Here is a 26,624-nt window from a genome sequence, read left to right as displayed (position 1 = left end):
ACACATAGGTGGTGCTTCTGTACTGGAAGAGACAAGGTGTGTACTATAGGGCCCAGGACTGAGAGAACAGAGAGGCTATGTCTGTGACCATGGATGCCTTGTGATGCATATTTCTCTTGTTGCCGTTGCACTGCTTGTAATGAAGCTCTTCCATGAAGAGAACATGATTTAGTATGTGAATCTTTTTAGTAGTTGAACACAAGGTGATGAATGCTTTGTTAATACAAATACAGATGCTTCCAGTAACATTCTTAGTCATTTCAGCAGACTAGTAGATGAAGGAATTCAAGCTTTGTGGGTTGTATTAGATTGATTGGTTGATGAGGGAGAGAGAGAGAGAGAGAGAGAGAGAGAGAGAGAGAGAGAGGATGTGAGTGCATGCATACACAAGCGAGGTATGGACAAAGGGAGAGGGAGAAAATCCCACACAGACTCTGCACTGAGCAAGATAACCACCTGAGCCCAAACCAAGAGTGAGATGCTTAATGGACTGCATCCCCCAGGTGCCCCAAAGGAATTCAAGTTTTTTAGAATCTATCCTCGGGGCACCTGAGTTACTTAGTGGTTGAGTGTCTGCCTTTGACTCAGAGTGTGATCCTGGGGTCCTGGGAATTAGTCCTGCATTGAGCTCCCCATGGGGAGCTTGTTTCTCCCTCTGCCTATGTCTCTGCCTCTCTCTGTGTCCCTCATGAAGAAATAAATAAAATCTTTAAAAAAATTTAAAAAATTTAGAAATCCATCCTATCAAGGGAAATATTGGCATAAGTAGCTACAATGTATTCATTATTTTAATCTTATATATTTCCCAAAGTGAAAAAGGCAGTACGCCTGTGAGAATTTCCCTAAAATATTGAGTTCTTTTTTAAACCAAAATGTAAAACTTATAAAACGAATGGTGAATAAAAATTTTAGTGTAGATTGTAGCAGTTGAGCACACACTGCATTATTTTAAGCTAGTCATTTTATTTATTAATCTTTCTGAAAGCACTTTTAAAAAGGAATACATGGAGGGTGGTCACTGCTAAGTATATTTGTCTATTCATTTCATATACTATTTGATTTACAAAGAAAATTTAAGTAATCCTATAAATTCTACATGGAGTTTAGTGAGAATATTTATTTATCACATTCATTCATCTTGTACAATTCTTATAAATTATAAAATTTACATTTGATTGATTATTTTAGAATTTTTGCAAGTAAATCTAACTTTACCACAATACTTTTAGCCTATCATGGATAGATTTTTCAAAAATAAATGCAAACAACATCTGTATGCTTAAATGACTAATAGAAGGGAATATTAATATCTTGGAATTTAAAAATATTACAATCAAAAACAGATGAAGCTTTATGATATTTAAAAATAGTGACAAAGTGAATGATAAGTGCATCATTTGCTAATAATGAAATAATGTTGACTATAAGCAGTGTCATATAGTGATTAGTTTTCAGGTATCTCTTTCAAAAAATTAAGAAATTCAGTTCACGCTGCTAATTAAGAATTAAAGGGGTGTTTTCAATACTACATGTCAACACAACTGTCTCCTTCAAATTACATTGTCTATCGACCAGACAGTCTGTGCATGGCAGATAAACCCAAGCAATCACTTTGCAATAAGCAGTTTTATATTTTCAGACATTCTGTGGGCATCATCTGCTTTTTGACAGACAGCCATCCTCCTCCATAATCACCCACACATGGTGAGGAATGAAGCCAAAGCATCAAGTTCTTATTACAAACTGGAATAAGGAGTTCCAAATAAAGCACTATATTAAAAGAAGCAAAAAGGGGAGGGGTGATATGGCCATTTCCCTATTCTTGGATTCCTTCTCACACTGGCTATTATTTATCTAATATCAGTCTTTCAGAATGATTTATTTGAATGTGTTTTTCTGAGTCATAGATTACCTAGGAAATAGGGTTTCATATTTTCTTTGTGAAAACTTACACTTCCTATTTCCTTCCTCTGTAATTTGTCAATGGAAAGTTCTGAAATTATTTTGGTATATGACATATGTGACAACCTTAAAGGACTTGATAACTAACTTAAGATCATCAGTATAAAAATATCTGCTTTTATACCACAGAGTGCAGGGACCAATGAATTAAATGATTTAGTTTAGGTTATTTTGACAGTTAGAAATAGAGGGCAAATGAACTATGAATTCTAGAGTAGAATTCATATTTCCCTCTATGTTTGAATTTTGATGATTTGAGTTAGAATAATTATTCTATTATCTCTTGGCTGGATGAATGTGGGCTAGGTAAATAGATGCTGAGAGCATTTGTAAAGTGAGGATAATAGTCACCTCTCTTGTGTGTATCTTCTAAGATTACTGTATGGATAAACGCATGCAATGTAGAGTCTTCATGGAGTCATTCTTCATGTTCCTGGCATTGTTCACCTTTTACTCTTAATCTTTTCTTTTTTAAGAGGAGGAAGGGGTAAAGGGAGAGGGAGAGAATCCCAAGAAGGCTCCCCCCATCAGTGTGAAGCAGTGTGAAGCCAGACACGGGGGTCCATCTTATGACCCTGAGATCATGATCTGAGCCGAAATCAGGAGTTGGTTGCCTGACCAACTGAGCCACCCAGGCAACCTATTTTTTTACACTTATCTGTGGAAGGCCTTATCTTCTTTGAATTATGATTTTTACACAATTGTTTTACCGCAATATCAGTGTTGAATTTTAAGCTCTTTTGGTGTGGAAACTACGTATTACTAATGTTGTATCTTCAACAATAACAGAGGGCTTCCTGTCCAACAGTAATGATAAAAAATATCCTAAATATCATTTTAGGAGCATATTCACAGCCATTCACCAATTTATTAGAAGGCAGTCATCTCTCATTCTCTCTCAGACACACACACACACACACACACACACACACACACACACACCTGTCTATCTGACATAAGAATTCGGAACTGTGACTTTCCAATGTGAAATAATTAGGAAAATTGAAACCTGGACTTCTTCTCCATCCTCAAGCATACATGCCCAGAGACAAGCTTGGAGATAGGTTTCACCAAGAGTGATTGTGATTTCTAGAGTCATTTCATTGAACTTTTGCTAAATAAGAGTAAAAATTAATGAAAATGCCTGTGTTTTTTTCTGTGTGTTTCAGGGTTTGGGGAGGGACAGTGGAATACTTCTAGAAAACCTTTTCAGGTAAGAAACACAAGAAAGGTGGTGCTCTTGTAAGAAAGTGCCCTGTATAGAAAGCAGGAGCCCCATATTCACACCAAGGTGTAGCTCATTGGTCCAATTTTCTAAAAGTCACTCACTCTGCTGGAAGATCTGTGATTACATGTCAGCTCCAAATAGAGAGCCCCAAGTTCTCCCTGGAAATCCTTAGTGTAAGTTTTCACAAAGAAAATATGAAACCCTATTTCCTAGGTAATCTATGTCATCTTTAAAGAGATGGAGCCCTTTGACTACCAGGCTGTTAAAAAGAGTCACCCTTAAGGATACAAGTTTAGTTAAAGTAAAAAAATATAAAATAAAATAAAAAGGAAAAAGATATTGCCAGTACACAATAATGATAAAACTCAGGACAAAAATTATTATTAATAGTAAGAAGGGCATTTTATAATGACAAAAGAACTTATTCATCAGAAAGATATACATAAGCATATACTGACTTAAAAATTCAATTTCCAAATATGTGAGGCAGAAATTGACAAACTGGAAAAAGAAATACACTCATGACTATAGGGGGTAATATCAACAGTATTCTTTCAATAACTGAGAAGTAATCAGAAAAGCTGTAAGGATATAAAAGACTAACAATAACGTTAATTGATGACCGTTACGACGTTTAGAAAACATGTCATCGCAGAACTCAGAAAAGTCACTATGCTAATGGCTAAGGTTTTTTACTGAAGTGATACTGTTATATAATATCCAAAATTCTTGAAGTAAACCAACATTGATGGGCCAGGGCCCTCCAAACCAGTGTAGTGTACAGTTCATTAATACTCTAAAGTTGCCTACACCTGAGCCTGCCCTTGGGATCTACCTTTTATAGACAGTGAGTGGTTTCTCCGTCTTACCTAACCCTGTGGCTAAATTAAGGAGATTGTCTGACGTTATTAAAGATGAAGCTGATTTCTGAAGAGAAGTTAGTAAGGACAAAACGATTTTAACGTGGAGTTTGTCTAAGGAATGTTCTAGGCTGTATGTTGCATCTGTGGAATGTTTCCAGGACACCATCCAACTATGAATGTAAAACAGCCTTATTAGACCTGTAGATGCTCCTTATAGATTCAAGAAGCTGTTCTCCAAGATCCATCTACCTCTCCTGAGGTTCTTGTTTGACAGGCTGAATTTGTAAAAGCTCAATGTTGCATTTTCCAAAAAAGCAGACCTCTTACTAAAAATATGTATAACTAAACTGCAAATATATTAAAATATAGGTTATAAAAACGAGGAGAATTGGTTGTTTTAAACTTAGAGAATTTAATATTTATTTTGTGAAAGGGTAAACAAAGTAGCAATGTTTGTTTGACCTCAAATGGTGTAATGAAACCTTTCTAATTTTCTCCCAAAAGACACCCATACCTTGTACAATACCTAACTTTGATTTATGTTAAATGTTGGTAACACAAGAACTAAAATTGTTTGAAAATGGAAAACGTTTTTACAATTAACATTATTTAAAATGTCCTTGATTATGTTCCATCAGATTTTTAACTTCTAGGGTTCTTATAAATTCTTAGAAGAGGGTATTATGCTGAGTGAAATAAGTCAGTCGGAGAAGGACAAACATTATATGGTCTCATTCATTTGGGGAATGTAAAAATAGTGAAAGGGAATAAAGGGGAAAGGAGAAAAAGTGAGTGGGAAATATCAGAAAGGGAGACAGAACATGAGAGACTCCTAACTTTGGGAAACGAACTAGGGGTGGTGGAAGGGGAGGTGGGTGGAGGGTGGGGGTGACTGGGTGATGGGCACTGACGGGGGCACTTGATGGGATGAGCACTGGATGTTATTCTATATGTTGGCAAATTGAACACCAATAAAAAATAAATTTATAGAAAGAAGAAAAAAAAAGAAGTCTCTATATCCTTGAAGGATTTTTAAAATTTCTTTTTTTTTAAACAGTAGCAGTATATTCCAGTTGCGATTATATGCTAATATAAACAAATTCTCCTGTCAAAAGTTATTTTGGAATTCATTGCTTGCAAAAGTGTTTGCCAGACCTGAGAAGCCCTGTATCTTTTGCTTTGTACATGAGTCTTGGTAATATGTATTTAAAACAAAAATAGGTTCTTTCTATCACTTTCACTCCTCACCCACTCTCTTATTTCTCATGCTTTCTCTTTTTTATGTTTAGCACAACTCCTTTCAAAAGATGGGCCTCTATTTTTAAGAGTGCTTTTTTTTTTTTTTTTTTTTTCCATTTTCTTTACTAAGCATCTTCCCCAGACTGGCCTTAACTTCATTTAACTGACAGGATTGTTTTACTTACTGCTACTGCTATTTTAATTTTGTGTGAATGAACATTCATACCATGTTGTGACCGTCTACCTCTTTAATATTTGTTACTTGAAAATGCACTCAGAGTAATTGCTTTTGTGACAAGTATGTGTGACAACCATAGCATTTCCCAGAAATGAGATGTCAGTTCAAAGAAGTTCATATTAAATTTTTAAAAATGTTTCTTTTATGTGTATACCAGAAAATGAATTTCACAAATATAAATGGAGTGAAATGTTTGCAAGTACCAGTTGTTTTTTCTTTTCTTTTTTTTTTAATAGTTTTGAGTGTGTGGATTTTTTTGGTACCTTTGTTAAAATTATTCAACTTTTTCCAAACATTCATAATTTCCACTTAGTTTTAAAGGCCTTTTTAAATTTAATTTTTAAAGATTTTATTTTTTTACTTGACACAGAGAGAGAGCAAGCAAAAGCAGGGGGAGCACCAGGCAGAGGGAGAGGGAGAGGCAGACTCCCTGTTGAGCAGAGAGCCCGATGTGGGACTCATTCCTAGGACCCTGAGATCATGACCTGAACTGAAGGCAGACACTTAACAGACTGAGCCATCCAGGTGCCCCTAACAGCCTTTCTTAAAAAAAAAAAAAAAAAAAAAAAAAAAGAAAGTAAATTGTTATTTCAGGATTGCTATGAAAGTATTATACTTCTGTGTCCTTAAAATGTACTTCATAAAGTCGATTTCAATTTTTAATGTACCACCAAGATCCTAAAATAATCAATATCCATCTCCTTGTCATTCCTCTACAAATGATCATTTTTGATATTCATTTTGTTTAGAATTCCAGTTTTGAATGAGGATGATCTTCTTAGGGGCAATATATAGAATAATACTAATTTTCTGACTTGTGGAAAAATAACTTGCATAAAGATAACTGGAGTGGGTGATTATTTTCCAAAAAGGTGTTGTTTGTAGTTAGACCTAATCTTATGTGTTAATCAGAAATTACATATACACATAAACAAAATACCTATGTTATCCTTTCTGTAGTTTAGTTTTTCACTGTAGTGGCTAACTGATCATATTATCATTGCATAGTTGCATCCCTATCAAACTCATCCCATGTTGAATAAATACTAAGATCCCACTTCAGGTACTTATTCTGACTTAAGATAAAAATAATTTCTTCACTTGAGTCTAGTATGGAGGAGCATGGCATTTCTTAACTCTCTCTCTTCCCCAAACCAATCAAAACCAACATCAACAAGAAGCAGTAGAGGATAAAAAACATAAACAAGAACTCCTTTGCAAAAACATAGCCTTAAAGGAACACGATATGAAGAAACTGACATCTACAGTGGTCGTCGGACAACATGAAGTAAGGATATTTGGGAACAGTCCACACCATGTAGAATTTTAGTCATGAGAGAGTAAAGAACTCTCCAGACTGAAAAAGACAAAGAGGAAATTGAACTAAAAGAGAGAAGAGAAACCCCTGCAATTACTCAGCCTGAGAGCACACACAGAGCCAGCTGCAAAGTTAATACAGAACATCGTTTTCCCCAAAGGAGTTGTATTGCAGCTGAAGAATGCTAAAACAACCCCCTCTTTGGCTGATGACTGCTGTTATCAGTGATGATACCAGACCTACATTTCTATGCCCACCTATTACTGAGGGTACCTATTGCTAAACTACCCTCACCATGTAATAATACTCAATTCCCAGTGTTCCCACTTGCCCTAATCTCAACTCAGAAACAGCAGCCAAACTGATCCCTACATCTCTTAGCATCTCCTACAAATTATTCAGTTTGCACCCAAACTCTGCAAAAGTGTCTTCCGTTTTCCCTCTTGTGAATTATAATTCAGTGGAATGTTATGCTGAATTATCCAGGGGAAAATGATAATGACTTATCAATATGTAAATATAAATCCTGGGAAGAAAGCCAATTTGGTAATTCTTTCTTGTTGAATGAAAAGGATATTTAAAAACTCCAAGAGGAAATAAGGAGAATTGCGCCTCTAGAAACCAAAAAGACTCCTAAATTATAGGCCCATAAATCCTTACTAACGGAGGGAAAAAAAAAAGAACACACTTGATCACAAAATCACTCACAGGGTTTACTTAGTGAGATGGCTTGGTCTCTGCCATGGGCTGATTTGTGTCTCCTACCCCCCACAAAAATATGTTGATGTCATAACCCCTGGTCCCTGGAAACATAACCTTATTTTTAAATAGGGTATTTGCAGATATGATCAGGTCCATATGAAGTCATTAGGATGGGCCCTAACAGTGTGATTGGTATCCTAGTAAGTAGGGAGGAATTTAGGTACTGAGACCCATGGGGAAAATGTCAAGGGGCTGACAGAGGCAGAGATCATAGTGATAGAGCTACAGACTAAGAAACAAGAATTGTGGCCACTACTGGAAGCTGGGAAGATGCAAGGAAGAATTTCAGAAGGAGCATGGTTCTGTTGATAACATGACTTTGAACTGCCAGCCTTCAGGACTGCAAGAGAATCAGTTTCTGTTGTTTTAAGCCACCCACTGTGTGGTATTTCTTCTGGTAGCTTTGTGAAATTAATACAGATTTTGGTACTGGGATGCTACTGTCAAAAATAACCAAAAATGTGGAAGTGGTTTTAAATTAGGTAATGGCTAGAGGCTGAATGTGATTTTGAGGCACTTGATAGTTAAAAAAAAAAATCTAGATTTTCATGAAGAGACTTTTGGTAGGAATATATCTGGCAAGGGGTTAGTATTCAAAATATATAAATAACTCATGCAATTCTAATGCGAAACAAGCATATCAATAATCCAATTTAAAAATGGGCAAAGTAACTGAATAGACATTTTTCCAAAGAAGACCTACAGATGGCCAACAGGTACATGAAAAGATGCTCATCATCACTGATCACCAGGGAATTGCAGATCAAAACCACAGCGAGATAGCACCTCACATTTGTTGGAATGGCAGATATTAAAAAGAGACAGCAAGTCTTGGCAGGCATGTAGAGGATGTGCAATCCTTGTTCTCTGTTGGTGGGTATGTACATTGGTGCACTGCTATGGAAAATGGTTTAGAGGTTCCTCCAAAATTTAAGAATACAACTACCATATAACCCAGCAATTCCACTGGGTATCTTTCTGAAGAAAATAAACAGTAACTCAAAAGAATACCTGAACTCCCATGTTCATTACAGCATTATTTAGAAGAGCCAAGATGTGGAAACACTTAAGTGTGTTTCGGTGGAGGGATGGATAAAGAAAATGTGGTATACATACACAAAATGGAACATTATCCAACTATAAAAAAGGAAGGAAATCATGCCTTGTACAATAACATGGATGACCTTGAGGGCATTGTGCAAAGTAAGTCAGACAAAGACAAATACTGTATGATTTTATATGTGGAATCTAAAACAACAAAAACAATTCATATACATGGCAGATTGGTGTTTGCCAGGGATGGGGGTAGGAAGTGGGCAAAATGGGTAAAGGGGTTCTAAAGGTTCAAACTCGCAATTATAAAATAAATTAAGTCATAGGCATGGTGACTGTAGTTTATAATACTCTCTTGCGTATTTGAAAGTTGCTAAGAGAGAAAATCTTAAAATTTCACACCATAAGAAAAAAAAAATGATAGGACTGTGTGTCGATGGTTATTAACTAGACTTACCATGTGGTCATTTTGCAATATATGCAAATATGGAATTATTAAGTTGTACACCTGAAACTAATATAATGTTATGTTAATTACATGTCTATTAAAAACCCCTAGAAATAGAAAGTTGCTTAACATAACAAATGCCATACATGACAAGATCACAGCTAACGTCAGACTCAAAAGTGGAAAGTTGAAAGTTACAGGGTCAGGAACAAAGCAATTGTTCCATTCTTACCTTTTCTAGTCAACATATGACCAGTTCTAAAAGGAGGCTAAATATTTATCCCCAGGAGTCAGCCTCTCTTTAAATTCATATTAGTACCTGTAGGGGTCTTTTAACACAATGGTTCTCAAGGTGTGGTTTAATGATTAGCAGCATTAGATTTACCTGGGAGCTTGTTAGAAACACAAATTCGTGTGCTTCCCCCACCCCAGGTCAAGTGAATCACAAACATTAGGTATGAGTGTCATCAATTGTGTTTAATAAGCCCTTCAGGTGAACTGGTTTCACACCGTCTGTCTCTGGCAACCCCTAATGCCAGAGTATAAAAGGAGGATTTCAGGGTGGGGAGTTAAGTGATAGGGCACAAAACTACATGTTCTGGTATTTGTTTTTATAAATTATGGACAGGGGAAAAGGCTACGGAAACAAGGGATAGTGAAGCACTTGATCCAAAAGTTAAATCAACCACACTGACACTAGAATAGGGTCCGATTTGTGAGCACAGAAACCAAGAATCTCTTGGTGATTGTTATCCATGGAGCGAGGATCAGTACTTGGTACGTGGTAAACTTTCACATATACTTGTTAGACTAATGAAGGCTAGTTTTAACACAATATGGGTTATTCATTTTAAATACAAGTGGGGTTTTTTTTTTTTTTTAAACAGTCCAGGTCTCTTGCTGCACAGCAGAGGGAAAACCAGAATGAATACTCCCCGGAAAGCCGGTCTGAGAAAAGGCACCCCAGAAGGGGGCTCGTTCAGGTGTTGCATTTTCTTCTCTGGAGTTTGTCCACCAAATACATCACTTCACTCTGGTAAGAAATGAATGAAGATATGTAAGACGCAAAGATTTTTGTTTGTTTTAGTGCAATTCCTAAAATAACCAAAATTCTGAAGTAAATTTTTCTTAATCGTCGGATTAAAAACTGCTTTTAAGAACTATTGGAATTCGATACATGGTCACATCATATCTATAAAGTCTACAATTTAAGTTTTATTCTGTGTACACATCTGGGAAACCCTATCGGTTCAATCAAGAAAATGAAATGTCCAACCCCAAAATTGTCTTGTGCCTATTTGTCATCACTTCCTCTAATCCCTCTCTGCACCTCTCTATCTCTGGACAACTGTCGATCTGTGTTCTGTCACAAGATTAGTTAGAATTTGTAAAACTGTATGAAAACAGGATTCTAGAGTATGCACAGTTTTTTTTTTTTTTTTGGTTTTGCTACTTCCTCTTAAAATAATTTTGAGATTCACCCACATTGCTCTGTATTCAGTAACCAACTCCTTTTTGTGGAGAAGTAGTTCATTGTAAGACTATATCAGCACTTCTCCATTTATTTTTATTGCATATTTGAATTATTTCTAGGTTTTGGCAGTTATAAGTAGAAGCAGTATCAACAGATGTTTTCATTTCTCCTGAGGGAATACCTGCAAGTGTAATTGCTGGATTGTATGTCACTTGTCTGTTTCACCTTTTAAGAAGCTGCCAAAATATTTTAGAAAGTGTTTCTTTCATTATTCTTTCCAGTGTTTAAGAGTTGCACTTTCTTCAAAATCTTGCTAGGTATGATGAAGCTTTTAAAATATTCGTCATTTTAACAAGTGCGTGCTATTTTCTCAGTTTAAATTCACATTTCCTTAATTACTAATCTTGAGTATTCTTTCACCTGCATGTTTGTGATACTGTATTTACTGTGGTGTATTAAGTATTTAAATATTTGGTCCAGTATTTAGTTTTTTAGATGGTCTATGTAGAAATCCTTTATCAGATATAGAACTTGGAAATGCCTTTTTTTTTTTTTTTTTTTTAATGGTCTGTATCTTGTTTTTCATTCTTATAGAAGTGTTCTTTGGAGAACAGGAGTTGTTAATTTTCATGAAGTGCAATTTATAAATATCGCTGATTGTGTTTGCGTGATTTTTTTTAATTTTTATTTTTTTTACTTATGGATCACAGTTGGCTGCTTGTATCCCTAGGGATTTTGTAATTGGATGCCTTTATGGATTTTACCTTCTTGAGTGCTAGATACTTTTATATTTCTATAAATATTTTGGAGCTCTGTGTAGAGATGCAGTTAGGTTATTTGGAAGCAGTTGACTCTTTGGGGTCTCCTAAATTTTGTTAGGTAAGGCTAGGACAGTGCCTTATTTAGAGACAATGTTAACCTGTTCTGAGGTAAAACTGAATCCTGTATATGTGCCTCTTGAATGGAAAGGTTTTCCACACTGACAAGGACATTTTTACTTTAATGCTTTAAGGTTCTTAAAGGTGTTAGGCACCCAGGTTCTTCCTGGGTGTTAGGCAATTTCTTCACATGTGTGGGTGATGATGCTCTGTAGATTTGTAGACTATTCTCTCTTTGCAACTCTCCCCTTTTTGCTAGGTAACCAAATTAATTCTACCTGCCTTGGTGTCTCCAGACTTCCAGATCCCTGTGCTTAACTGGGGGAGATGACTGGGCTCTGGCTCTTCTCTCTATTGTGGTGAAACCATGGGACTATGATCTGCTCTCTGGGCAGTAAACTGGGACGGTAAAGGGGATTATTTCTTTTATTTACCATTTCTCTGATACCTTAAGCCTTGAACTCTATTGTTTAGGATTTCCTTCCCTCCCCTCCCGCCCCAGGCAAAGGAGGACTTTCATAACCTTTACCCTTCTTCCAAAAGTGAATGAACTCTTGAATTTCTAACACTAAAAATAAGAGGAATTCGAGTCTTGTAAATAATACATATGATTTCATAGTTTAATTATGTACTATCTTGTTTAATTGACTTACAACTAACAAAGATAAGCAATGATGGTAGGTCTTTTACATTAAAAACAAAAACAAATAGCTGTTGTAATCTCACTGAAGTATTAGGTGTTTTGATCTTATTCACAAGATATACAAGGCTCTGAAAAAAATATATATAGGAAAAAGTAACAAAACTATTATACTTCGTGCATTTTCAGGAATATAATTTTTCATAAATCAGACTTGGAAGAAATGGTATTAGAGGGATTGCAGCTGTTGGGGAAAACTAGAGAAAACAAATCATACTTAGCTTAACACAGAGGAATAGAAAATTCAATATTACTTTTTATGCTAACTTTTCCTGTGGCATATGAGCATAAATCCCTCCAGCTCAGGGCTTCCTGGTGGTAACACATATAGTATGTGTGCTACAAATGTGTGATGGATATGTTTGGGATTTTGATCTCTGTAATGCTTGAGATAGTCTTACAGAGTCTAAAGAGACTAAAATTGATACAACTTCTCTAGCCATAATCAGCCTCAACTTACCAGATTTTGTCTTATAAACATTATCTTTCACTGTGTGTGCCATGTTGTGGAAAAGGCAGGACCCACGACTCCAGCAGTTAAATGTTTTCCTATTTATCTTCTAGAATGCTGTGCACAGTTGATACATGTCTTGCTTTTCTTCAAGGGGTGACTGATTTGATTAGACAAGGAATTGACCCAGCGGAAAATAGAAGAATGAGCTTTCTGTCACTGTCCTTACTTCTAAACTCAATTGCTTTAGGGAGATTTTATTGTTAAAAGGAAACTTTCACGTGTCTCTCTTGACTAATAGACTTCTATACTTGTAGAAGGAAAAACATAGAATGTGAATCAGTACTGTATGTACTTTAAAAAGAAAACAAAACTCCTCTTCTAAATTTTCCTGAAAATAATTTAATTATTTCAGAATGAATTGGATGGTATGTACAAATGTTTAAGTAGTTTACTATGTTACCTTAAGAGAGAAAACTGGAACATAGGTTTTGCCATAGTGATGATAATACCTACCTATACCTTCTCGTCTTGACTATATAAGGATTCCATAATCTGGAATTCACTGTACCTGTTTTCACACAAACTTTGATATCACATGAGTGACAAAAATGGAAAAATACAGGAAGGGGATTTTTTATTTAGTAGAGGGAGAAGTCAGCTGAGTAGGCAATTTTACATCTTCTGGCCTTTTTTGTTTACAGTGACCGTATAGGAGCCATGTAACAGTATACCTTTTGCTTTCATGATTGGTTTTTCAACTTTATTGAGGTATAGATGGAATATGATAGACTATAGACTACATATATTCAAAATAAATAATTTGGTGTTTGTGTGTATACATACATATATATTTATATGTACTCAGTAATCCATCACTATTATGAAAATAATGACTTTATCTGTTACTACAAAGTTTACTTGTGCTTCTTTGTAACCCCTGAACCACTGAACTTGCTTAAGACCCTTAGGGATCAGCTTTTTTGCCATTTTAGATTAGTTTGTATTTTCCATAATTTGATATAAGTGTAATCCAACAGTATGTACCCCCTTCTATCTGCCTTTTCCTTCAGCATTATTATTTCAATTTAGCAATGATGCTGCATGTACCATTAGTTCATTTATTACTGAGTCTTAGATCCTTTTCTGGACATTTTGTAATTCATTGTTCACTTGTTGATGGACATCTGGGTTGTTTCCAGTTTGGGGCTATTACAAATAAGAATGTGATTAACATTTGTGTTACAAGTCTTTATAAGAACACGCATTTTGATTTATTTAAAAAAATTCTTTTTTTAAAATTTATCTTAGAACTATATTGCTAGGAGTGGAATGGCTGGTTATACGCCAGGTGTATGTTTAACTTTTTGGAAAAAAAAATCCAAACTATTTGGCAAAACTAGTTGTGCCATTTTACATTTGCAGTAATAGTGTTTGAGTGTTTAATTTGCTCCATATTTTTTCCATCCTACATTGTCTTCCTAATAACACACATTCTAAAAGGTGTTTGCTGGTACCTCATTGTGATTTAATTTGCATCTCAGCAATAAATAATTATGAACAAGTTTTCTTGTGGATAGTTATTAGTGTATCTATTTTGGTAAAGTAAATTTTCAAATGTTTTGTATATATATTTTTAAAGATTTTATTTATTTATTCACGAGAGACAGAGAGAGGCAGAGACACAGGCAAAGAGAGAAGCAGGTTCCATGCAGGGAGCCTGATGTGGGACTTGATCCCGGGACTCCAGGACCACGCCCTGGGTTGAAGGCAGGCACTAAACCACTGAGCCATCCAGGAATCCCCCTGTTTTGTATATTTTTTTATTGGTATGTGTTCTTACTGTACTTGGAAAGTTTTTCAATATATATATTCTGCATTACAAATATTTCTTCAGGTATGTATTTTCTCATTCTGGACTCGATTTTTGCTAAGTGGTTTTCAAAGAGCAGATACTGTTAATGTTGCTGAAATACTATTATTTTTTAACAAATAATGTTTTTTCTGTTCCATCTAGTAAGTATGACCAATCCAGAGCCTGAAAAAGTTTCATTTATGTGTTCTTTGTGGAATAGTACAATGTTTCCAGCTTTTATATTAAGATCTATGATTGATTTTGAGTTGATTATTTTACATGGTGGGATTAGTGGTGGAAAACTTTTGTTCATATAAATATCAAATGATTCCAGGAACATTTTTTTGAAAATTCTTTTTCATTAAATTGCTTGTATAACTTTTATGGAAACCAATTGATTCTAGATGTGTCCTTTTATTTTTGGACTCCATTTTCTGTTTATCTGTCTTGATGCCAATACTGTACTGTATAGTTGCTTTAAAATATTTCTTAAGGGGTAGCCCTGGTGACTCATCAGTCTGGTGCTGCCTTCAGCCCAGGGCTTGATCCTGGAGACCAGAGATCCAGTCCCACATCAGGCTCCCTGCATGGAGCCTGCTTCTTCCTCTGCCTGTGTCTTTGCCTCTCTCTCTTTCTGTGTCTCTAATGAGTAAATAAATAAAATCTTAAAAAAATAAAATATTTCTTAAAATCAGGTAGTATGAATCCACCAACTTTGTTCTTGATCAATATTTTTTAAATGTATGAGTCCTTCACATTTTTACATAAAACTTACAATTCCTTTATCAGTTTCTACTAAAAAGTCTGCTTGGATGTTGACTGGGCTTGCACTGACTCTAAAATAGTTGGGAGGAAAACTGACATTTTAAAACTGTTGAGTCATCTGACCTAGGAATAAGGTATAACTGAATTTCTTACATTCTTGACTTTAGTTCAATATTTTGTGGTTGACAAAGAGGTCTTCCCCATCTTGTGTAAATTTTATCTTAAGCTTAAGAAGTGAGCTTATCCAATAACACTTTGTATTAGAACAATTTACTCTTTTTTTTTTAAGGTTGTATTTATTTATTCATGAGAGACACAGAGAGAGAAAGAGAGAGAGGCAGAGACACAGGCAGAGGGAGAAGCAGGCTCCATGCAGGGAGCCTGATGTGGGACTCGATTCCGGGACTCCAGGATCATGCCCTGGGCTGAAAGCAGGCACTCAATCACTGAACCACCCAGGAGTCCCTGTATTAAAACAATTTAAAATAAAGTCTTGCTATATATGTACATGCATAAAACTGACCAATAAAACTTTCTGGATGCTCCCCTAAATCTGACTGAATCTTGATTCTTAACATGTAAAAAGCCTTATTTTGGACCTAATGAAGTTTAAAAATAAAAAGGTATTAAAATCTTTCAAGCATCTGTCATGAGCTTGGAATTTTTTTTTTTTTAATGCCATATTTAGTTGCCCTTTTCTAAACTGTTAGAGAATTTTTAAATTAAACATTTCCTAGTTCTATATCTTTTTTTGAGTTCTCTCCCTGTAGTGTGGAATACAGATGATAGTATGATTTTTGTGATAAGCTACTAGCTTTCATTAAAACCTCAATAATTAAGGGTTTTTTCCTAAGTATCTTTGGCAAGTAAAATTTTAAGTCCTAATATTTTATTACTTCAAGGAATCTTAGGACTTTAAGTTTTTACTTAACATTTTATATAATCAAATTTACATAAAAAATGATAAAAAATTGCATGTTCATTAGAATAATTTGCTGCCTGCCCTTTGAAACTCAGCTTTTTTTTTTTTAGTAGAATTTGATTGATTTAATATAATTTAACTTTACAAAATACATTTAAATACAACATAGGTTTTGAAAATAGATCGTTGCATTGATTCCTCACATGAAAAATTGCGGCAGTGCAAGGAACACATATGCCACGAATAACTGGAGAAAATTTCTCTCAAAGTCAGTTTTTAGTTTCTATCTTGACTAATATTTATAAGTTTTACGTTGTCTGAGGAATAACACAAGTCACATGTTTGCCAGTTACATAGCTCATGTATGTCACCTTGTATCACATCTGGAGTCCTGTTGTGCATAGGATTAACATTACTCAGTTGTGTATATCTGGAATTTAACATCCAAACCTCATCTTGATGTTTCACAGTGTATTATGACCTGACTTCTTTTATTTGCTATGGCCAGAAGCCATACTGATTGCCTATAAGGCACAGAATGTAAAAGTGATATGCTACATATTACTCTGCTTTAATGAATATAAAATCAAGGGAGATTTAGAAAAATATTCTCATGGAACAAATAATTAGTACTTGTTTATATATGCTACTTGTTAATAAAGGCCTAGATGCAACTTTGTATAACAGAAAAGTTACAGACTTTGGCTCAAACTAAAGTGAATTTAATTTCCATTCCTCCCACTGAGTCATTTTTGAAAAGTCATGCAGCCACTACAATGATCAGATTCCACATCTGTCATTTGGGGGCTAGTACTTATGGGATTAATGTGAAAGTTAACTGGCAAAATAAGCAGTAGTCGAAACTCCTGTAATGTCAGGGTTTATCACATAGACCCTTCCTCTATTCTAGTTTATTCAGATGTTTTTACACATTTATTTTAGAAGGAGAGAGAAGGACAGCAAGTGTGTGCATACAAACTAGGAGAGGGAGAAGGAGAGGGGGAGAGAGAGAATCTGAAGCCGACTACCCACTGAGCCCGTGGCAGGGTTTGATCTAATGACCCTGAGATCATGAACTGAGCTGAAATCAAAAGTTGGATGTTCAACCAACTGAGGCACCCAGGCACCCTCATTTGGCAGAATTCTAAATACTCTGATAGAGAATATATTTTACTTCTGTATCTAATGACTTATAATCTAGACAATATAAAATATGTATTAACATGCTAAAAATGTGTCACATTTAAATATTGAGGTAGAGAATATAGATACTTAGAAGTTTTTCGGGGCGGGGGGGTCAAGCCATAGTTTTAGGTATACTTAGAAAAGATTCAAGTAAAGATGGTACCTTCATACAAAATGATAGTGCCTTCTCCATTCTTTCATGTTATTTTAAAAAATGAAAAGACATTCAAAATCACTAATCATGAGGGAAATGCAAAGTACAATGAGGTGTAAATTGGTCCAAATGCTATGGAAAATGATATGGAAGTTCCTCAATAAATCAAAAAAAAAATTACTACATGATCTCCCAATTTCCATTTACAGGTATAAGGAAATAAAAATAGACTTTCAGAATGATAGACTTATAGGCTTATTGCAGCATTATTTACAATAGCTGAAATAGAACTATTTTAATGGGAATCAATGGATGAATGAATAAAAATATGATATATGTGGTGTGTGTATACATTAGAATACTCTTCAGCCACAAGAAGGGAGGATATCCTGCCATTTACAAGAACATGCATGAACTTTGAGGGAATTATGCTAAGTGAGATAAGTCAGACCCAGAAAAGCAAGTAGGTACTAGATCATCTCAGTTAGCTTTAGATTCCACAAAGGATAAACTTGTAAAAAGCAGTAAAACATTATGAGGGGATTGGGAGGGGGGGTAATAAAATTGATGTTTAATGGTGCAAACTTGGAACAAGTAGTAAATAAGCCATAGAAATCTGCATGTTACATGAATATAGACAACAATATTATAATTATACAATATGGTAGTGGTCCTAAATATTGCTATAACCACAATCATTACAATAAATACGTTATCAAAAGAACATGTGCTACACCTTAAAATTATACAATGTTCTATGTCAAATATGTTCAATAAAAATGAAAAAATTAAAATTAAACTCATGAGTCACTGATCACTCTATACATTAAAATTGGTAAGCAGATCTAAAATCTGAAAATAATGAGGAATAGAGAAAACTGGATCAAATAAGTAGAGAATGTTTGTAGATCCACTTAAAACCCTCAGCTTAGTAAGATCCTAAGGATTCTAAACAAGGAATATTTCTTCATCTGTAGTAGTAAAGTATTGAAGCTTCATTATTAAAAATAATGACATTTATTAGAAATAAGAATTTTTAAAATTCTGGAATGATCTGTTAATGTGAAAGATTGACAGAAATAGGATAATAAGGAAAATCACATAAATGCCATTTCAAGTGCAAAGAGATTGGTTTCCATTGCCAGTAGTCTCCAAAGATCTCTGGAGAAAAAATTTTTGACTGAAAAGCTATTGCTTTTCCCCCAAAAGACCCCTTGTCCCCACAAAAGATTTTTAGAAAGCCAGGGAATAATTGTTAACTTCATTGGTGCCCAGAAAGTATAACAAATAGAGGAGACATTTGCCCCAAGAGAAAAGTGATAGAAAGCATAAGAATTTTCTGACAGCATTTGGCAGAGGATCATAATATGGTATATTTCTGAATGAAGTGTATGGTAGTATAATTCATACCGTCTCTTTGTTCCAGATGTTAGTTGAATATCATCCCGCTTTGATGAACTGTTGGAAATTAAAAAACCCAGAGGCCGTTATTTTGTTGAGCATTTTTTCTTATTTTCTGTTGGTTATTTGGATTTCTTTTTTGGGGAAAATGTGTATTTAGTTCATTTGGCTATTTTTTCATCAGATTTGTTTTTTTGTAACTGAGTTTTAGGAATTCTCAGTTTTGTGGCTACTAACCTCTTGTCTGGTACATAGCGTTTGAAAACTTTCTCCCATTTTTTAGGTAGCCTTCTTGTTTTGTTTCTTTGCTGTCCAGAAATTAAGTTTGATGTAATCCTATTTATTAAATCTTGCTTTTGCTGTGTTTTTGGTGTCCTCTCCAGAAACTCATTGCCAAGACCAATGTTGAGGAATTTCTAGAGGATTTCTTCTAGGAGTTTTGTGGGTTGGGTTTCAGGTTTAGCTTCTTGATCCATTTCAAGTTAATTTTTGTGGGGCATTTATCCATTTTTTTCCCCCACACTATTTGCTGAAGAGACAGTTTTTCCCCATACAGTGTTCTGTGCTCTTTTGTCAAATACTAGTTGACTGTATATGCAGGGATTTAATTTTAGGCTCTCTGTTCTGTTCACTTGGTCCTGTGATTATTTTTATGTCAGTGTCATAGTATTTTTATTACTAAAATAATATATTGTCATATATATAATATATATGACATATATTATATATATTATATAATATATAATAATGTCATATAGTTATATATAATACATATATATCATATATAATAATAATGTATTGTCATATAGTTAGAAATCAGGAGGTGTCCTGCCTCCACATTTGTTCTTTTTCTTCAGGATTGCTTTTGATATTTGGGGTATTTTTTGATTCCACACTAATTTGAAGATTTTTTTTCCCTACTTCTTTGAATATGTTATGTTGTTTTGATGGGGATTGCATGTAATCTACACATGGCTTTGAGTAGTATGGACATTTTAAAGTTACTAATTGTTCCCATACATGAATATGGAGTGTCTTTCCATTTGTTTGCATTTTTTTCAAAATCTTTTTCATCAAAGTCCTATAATTTTCACTCCCTTTGTTAAACTAACTCCTAAGTACTTTATTAAAGTCACTGTGAATGAGATAATTTTCTATGTTTCTTTTTCAGATGTTTGATTATTAGTATATAAAAATGCATCTGATTTCTGTATGTTGATTTTTATGTCTTGAAATTTGTTTATTACTGTCAGCAGTGCTTTGATTAAGTATTTGGGATTTACTATATACCAATCATACCATCTTCAAATACTGACGGTTTTACGTTTTCCTCTCTAATTTATTTGCTTTTTATTTCTTTGTTTTGCCTAATTGCTCTAGCTAGGACTTCAGGACTATAGTGAATAAGAATATTGAGTGGGCATTCTTGTCTAGTTCTTGATCTCTATGAAAAAGCTTTCCCTTTTTCTCTGTTAAGTATGATGTTAGCTGTGGGTTTGTTTTAGGAGGTCTTTATTATGTTGAAATATGTTCTTTTATGCCTAATCCGTTGAAGGTTTTTATCATAAAAGGATACTGAATCTTGTTAAAAGCTTTTTCTGCAGCTACTGATGATGATCTTGTGAGTTTTACTGTATGGTCTATTAATGTGATATATTACATTTTATTGATTTACTTATGTTGAACTAGCCTTGCAACCCAAAGATAAATCCCATTTAGTCATGCTGTATAATCTTTTAATTATGCTCTTGAATTTGGTTTGCTAGTATTTTGTTGAGATTTTTTACATCTATATTTATCAGGGATATTGGTACAGTTTTCTTCTTAGTGTCCTGATTTGGCTTTGGTATCAGGGTAATTAATGCTTGCCTCATAGAATGTGTTGGGAAATATTCACCCCTATAAAAATTTTTTAAGAGTTTTTTTTTTTTTTTTTTTAAGATTTATTTAACTCAGAGAGAGAGGATGCACATGCAAGTGGAGGTGGGGGCAGAGAGAAAGGGAAAAAAAGAATCTCAGACTTAGCACTGACCATGGAGTCCAACTTGGGGCTCAATCTCACAACCCTGAGATCATGAGCCGAACTAAAGTCAAGAGTTGGATGCTCAACGAACTGGGCCACCCAAGTGCCCCTCCCCACCTTTAAAATATTTTATTATTATTTTTTGTTTTAGAGAGAGAGTGTGAGCGAAGAGGGAGGCAGAGGGGAGAGAGAGAAGGAGAGAATCCTCAAGCTGACTCCCCTCTGAGCATGGAGCCTGACTAAAGACTTGATCTCAAGACTCTGAGATCATGACCAGAGCTGAAACCTAAAGTCAGTTGTTTAACTGACAGAGCCACCCAGGCACTCCTTTTTGGAACAGTTTAAGAAGGATTTGAATTAATTCTTCTTTTAATATTTGTTAGATTTCACCAGTGAAGCTGTTTAGTACTGGGTTTTGTGAGATTTTTATTATTACTCATTCAATCTCTTTACTCACTATTCAGATTTTCACTTCTGATTCAGTGGTGGTAGGTTGTATGTCTCTAGAAATTTATTCATTTCTTCTGGGTCATATAATTACCACATAGCTGTTCATGGTAGTTTCTTTCCTGTATTTCTGTTTATCTGTTATAAAATTTACTTTTTAATATTTTGATTCTTCTCTTTTTTTTCCTAATGTAGCTAATTTTGTATATTTTTTGAAAGAACAGCTTGTAGTTTTGTCTGTTGCTTTTCTAGCTTTATTTTTCTCTGATCTTTATTATTTTCTTCTTTTTGCTAAATTTAGCTTAATTTTTCCTTACTTTTCTAGTTTCTTGAGATGTTCCTTAAGTTGTTGACCTGAGACCTTGTAAATTTCCTAATACATGTATTTATTGCTATGAACGTTCTTCTCAGAACTGCTACTACTCCTGCCCCCTAAGTTTTGATATGTGTATTTTTGTTTTTCATTTGTTTTGTGGTATTTTTAAGTTTTCTCTTTTGATTTTTTTTTTGACCATTTCATTGTTCAGGAGTGTCTTCTTTAGTTTCCACATATTTGTAGATTTTCCAGCTTTTCTTTTGTTTATTTATAGCTTTATATCATTGTGCTCAGAAAAGATAATTGATATGATTTCAGTTTTCTTAAATTTACTAATATTTTTTTATGTCCTATCATATCATCTTTCCTGGAGCACGTTCGATGAGGATTTAAGAAGTATATAGACTCTACTGCTATTGGATGGAATGTTCTAGATATAACTAGGTCCATTTGGTTTAAAATATTGTTTAATTCCAATCTTCAAATTGATTTCTGTCTCACTGGTACATCATTGCTGATAGTGGGATATCTTAATCACCTACTAATATTGCTGTCTATGCGAGTATTTCCTTAAAATATTTAGGTGATCTCATGGTGGGCATGTATATATTTATGGTGGCTACATCATCTGGTTGTATTGGCCCTTTTATCATTATATAATGACCTTTGCCTCTTGTTGTCATTTTTGTCTTGAAGTCTTTTCATCTGGTATACTATGGCTATCCCTCCTTTCTTTTGGTTTCCACTTGCATGGAATATTTTCTTCCAGTCCTTTACTTCAAACCTGTGTGTGTTCTTAAAACTGAAATGAGTGTCTTTTATGCAGTGTATAGTTGGGTTTGTATTTTTTTTAATTCATATAGATATTCTCTGCCTTTTGATTGGTGAATTTAATCCATTTACATTTAGGGTGATTATTTTTTCCTTTGAAGCTTTTTTATTTTTGAAACTCAATTATCAAATGCAGGCATTTGTGCATTTACTTTTTAAAAAATTATACTTATTTTTTCTCTTGAATATAGTCAACACACAATGTTACATTAGTATCAGCTGTATAATATGATTCAGCCTCTCTATACCTTAAGCTGTTATGTTCTGCTCCTCAGAAGTGTAGCTACCCTTTGTCACCATACAGTGTTATTATGATGTCATTGATGGTGTTCCTATGCTGTGCCTTTTATTCCTGTAACTCTTCATTTCATAACTGGAAGTCTGTATCCACCACTTTCCTTCATCCGTTTTGCCCATCCTCCCCCATAACCATTGGCTTGTTCCTTGTATATACAGGTTATTTAGAGTGATTATTGATATGTAAGGACTATGACTACTGTCTTATTGTTTTGTTTTGTATCTCCATTGTTTTTTGCTCTGTGTCTCCCTACCTCTGTAATTGGTGGCTTTCTATAGTGATGTGGCCAGTTTCTTCCTTTTTTTTTAAATGTTTCCTGAATCTACTCTAGATTTTGCTTATGATTGCCATGAGGCTTACATAAAACTCCTCACAGGTAAAATATTCCATTTTATATTGATGCAACTTGTCTTTGTTTGCCTATAAATGCTCCACCCTTTTACTCTGCCCCTTTTATCTTTGTGATATCACATCTAATCAGTTTTTATGCTGTTAATTCATTACTAAATTACAGTAGTTAGTGTTTTTGTTATAGTTTTTAATGCTCTTTAACCTTTATAATATAGTTAATTGGTTAGCACACCATTATAATATGCAGTTATGGTTTTCTAATTCTATTTTTCCCCTTTACCATAGTGTTGTGTACTTTCACGTGTTTTTCATGTCATTACCATTTTTTAAACTCCTTGTGTTCATTAATTTTATTGTGAGTTCATTGAATTGCTTTTTCTGAGTTTTCTTAACAGTGTGTTGAATTTCTTCATAAGAACTATTTTGAATTTTTTATCAGTTAGATTGCAATATTTGGTGCCTTTGACTTCAATTGCTGGAAAATTAGCATTTTGTGACACCATATTTACTTGATTATTTTATAGTGCCTGATATGTGCCTCCCCACCCCTGCACTTCTGATGCAACAGTCCCCTTCCTTTGCTAAGAATTTATGTTTACTTTGTTTCTTAAAATTCAGCAGGTTGGTTATTAGAAATCTTTCTTCTGTTTTCCAGAAGGAGGTGCTATAGCTCAAACTTGTGTTTTTTTCTATTGGAGCTGGCTCTCCTGGCAGCTGAGTGGAGGAGGTGTGGGCTTGGTACTAGAGCTTTGGGGGTGACCACAGCGCTGAAGGGGGATCTTCCATTGGGAACTCTCAGAGGTTCATGATGGACTTCTGCTTAAATCTCAGCAGTGAGAGAGAAACTTGTTCTCTCAATGCCCTTTGATATTCTTATCTGCCTTTTTCCTTCTCCCTTTCCAAGTCAAAGTGGTCCCTTCTCTGCAGTCCAGGTGCTACTAAAGAGAAATGGGTCAATGCATCTACAACCTGAACAACTGAAACAACTGGGTGGTTACTCACCACTTTGGCTTTTTGCCTCCTTTGCCAGCGGGGTAATCTCAGATGCCACTGGAAGCTCAACATCTTGCATTGTCACTCTGGGGAGGAGGGAATAACTTGGCAAGTTATTTCATCTCTTCTGTCTCAAAATTTCTCTTTGTTTTCCTCTGATGGCTTACTGGATTCCCCTATCAGGCAGGCTGCATCTCCAGAAATTCTGTATACCCCATGGATATCTGCCCAGTTTTCTATGCTCTTAGCTCCCTGTTTCCAGATTGTAGTGAGCTGGGGTAGACAAGCTCAGCAACTCCCTTGGCTCCAAGCTCCCACCAAAGTCCTGTTTACCCACTTTTGTATAAACAGATGTATAGGAACTCTTGGATGTCATGGTGTAATTTGCAGAGGAAGTTAGCTCTGGTTATGAATATCCAGTTAATTGTAAATCAAGGGGAGAGAAAAAGGAATGCCTCATGCCATAATAAAGCTGACATCACTCCCCTACTGGTACTTTGTGTGTGTGTGTGGGGGGGAGGTTTCTTCATAAGTTAAAGTTTAATACATTTTATTGCTTTTTTTAAAGCAGTTCTTGGTTTTATTGAAATATTATTTCCCCAATTTCATTGAATTTGCTCTTGTTGTTATTACTCCTTTATACTTATTTGAGCTTTATTTATGTCTATTTCTAGTTCCTTCTGGTAGAAGTTTAGAACACTTATTTGAGAACTTAATTCTTTTTAATATAAGCAATGATGTAAACATTCCTCTAATTACTGCTTTACCTGTATCTTATATTTTGATCATTAGAAAATATTATAAGGAGAATGAAATATCTTTTATGATTTCTTCTTTGACCCTTGAGTTATTTATGGTACATAAGTGATAACTGAAAAGTTCTGGAATAGTCTGATATTGATTTCTAATTTTTTTATTAGGGGACACATTTTTCTATCTTTATGAATTTATCAAAAATTAATGGTTTGTCTTAGTGAATATTGAATATTCCTTATGTACTTGAAAGTATATTCTGCTCTTGTTGGATGGAATGTTTTTTAAATGTCAAGTAGATCAAGAGGGTAATTTTGAAGACTCTAAGGATGATAGTAACTTTGCTTATTTCTCCTTTATTTTTTATGTTTTGCCTTTTAATAGGGTCTGACAATCTCTTCCTTTAATGAAAAATTTAGGCTATTTATTCCTAATGTAATTTCTTGTGTGGTTGACTTCAAACTTAACATCTTGCTTTTTTATTTTCTGTTATGTCTTATCTGTCTTTTCAAACTATTTTCATGTTTTTTTTTGATAAATTGACTATTGACACAAGTAGGTCTCTGCTGTTGATTAAGTAAACTTTATTTTAAGTTCTAAAAATTGCTTTAAAGTTTACACTATACATGTTTAGTTACCAGAGTTCATCTTCAAATAATATTGTATGTTGTGTATATGTAAGAATGTTAAAACATTTCTATTTTCTCTTCCCATTCTTTGGCTTTTTTTGGTCACTCGTTTTATTGTATTATATGTAATAAATTCCACAATGCAGTGCTACTATTTATGTTGTGGAGATTCAGTTCACTTTCAAAAAGTCAATAAGAAAAAAATTTACTTTTGTGTATTCAGCATTTCACCGTTTCCACTTTACTCTTTCTGTGTACGAATACAAATTTCCACTTGATGCCATGTCACTAGTTCATGGAAAACTACTTTTCATATTTATTACGTCACAGGTTTACTGAAAGGAATACTTGAAGCATTTTTTTTTTTTTTTTTTTGCTAAAAACATGTTTATTTTTATCTTTGTTTTTATTTGCTTTTACACTTTGATGTCTGGTCCAAATTAAACTTAATTTTTAGTAACAGTTTTAGATTTTCAGAAGGAAAGCATACAGAGCACTTCCATATATCCTCCATCCCATTTCTCACTGTTATTTATACTTTACATTAATGATTCATTTGCTATGAACCAGTATTAATAGTAATAAAAGCCCATACTTTATTCACTTTTTAAAGCTGTTAGCTAATAAACTTTTTCTATTCTAGGATCCCATCCTAGACTACATTACATTCAGTTGTTAGGTCTCTCTAGGCCCGTTTTAGCTATTAATTTCTCAGACTTTATTGTTTTTCATGTTATTGGCAGTTTTAAAGAGTAGTGGTCAGGTATTTTGTAGGATATGTCTCGATTGGAATTTATCTGGTTTTCTCATGATTAGACTGGCAGTGTGAATTTTGGGGAAGAAGACTATAGACTTAAATGCCACTTTCATCAGATCAGTGATACACGATATTTATCATATCAGTCAACATGATATATAAAAACATGACCTTAAGCACTATTAATTGTGGGACCCAAGGAATTTAACAAAAATCCCCTACACCTGGACAAGCAGAGCAGAACTAACTCCATTTTGTGCTACACCCGCCATCTCATGTATAACCCCCACATAACCTGCTTATTGCTTAAGGCACTCCCCCACCCTAGTC

The 26,624-nt window shown here is 34.4% G+C and overlaps 1 protein-coding gene and 1 long non-coding RNA gene across 15 annotated transcripts in view; one reads left to right on the top strand and one right to left on the bottom strand.

Annotated features, from left to right (window-relative positions):
* The window catches only part of LOC144321982 (uncharacterized), a 566,375-nt gene that overhangs the window by 321,916 nt on the left and 217,835 nt on the right, over positions 1-26,624 (top strand). For 11 of the 14 annotated variants that reach the window (XR_013387531.1, XR_013387526.1, XR_013387525.1 and 8 more), the window contains 2 exons: positions 3,132-3,175; positions 9,999-10,147. Coding sequence is in view for 6 of the 14 variants with exons in the window: in XM_077911385.1 (XP_077767511.1) it covers positions 3,132-3,175; positions 9,999-10,147 (193 nt within the window). In the remaining 8 variants the exon portion in view is untranslated. Of the gene's footprint in view, positions 1-3,131; positions 3,176-9,998; positions 10,148-12,727; positions 12,983-26,624 lie in introns of those variants that run through there. The other 3 variants (XR_013387532.1, XR_013387530.1, XR_013387529.1) reach the window with 2 other exon arrangements.
* On the bottom strand, positions 9,702-22,805 carry LOC144321984 (uncharacterized). The gene is made up of 2 exons (XR_013387534.1): positions 22,762-22,805; positions 9,702-10,144 (listed from the first exon to the last, which is right to left on the bottom strand). It is a non-coding gene; the product is annotated as an uncharacterized LOC144321984 (long non-coding RNA).

This window comes from Canis aureus, chromosome 10 (assembly GCF_053574225.1).
Source record: "Canis aureus isolate CA01 chromosome 10, VMU_Caureus_v.1.0, whole genome shotgun sequence".
NCBI lineage: Eukaryota > Metazoa > Chordata > Mammalia > Carnivora > Canidae > Canis > Canis aureus.
The sequence above is the reverse complement of the archived record's forward strand: the minus strand, read 5'-3'. Positions and strand labels throughout refer to the sequence as shown.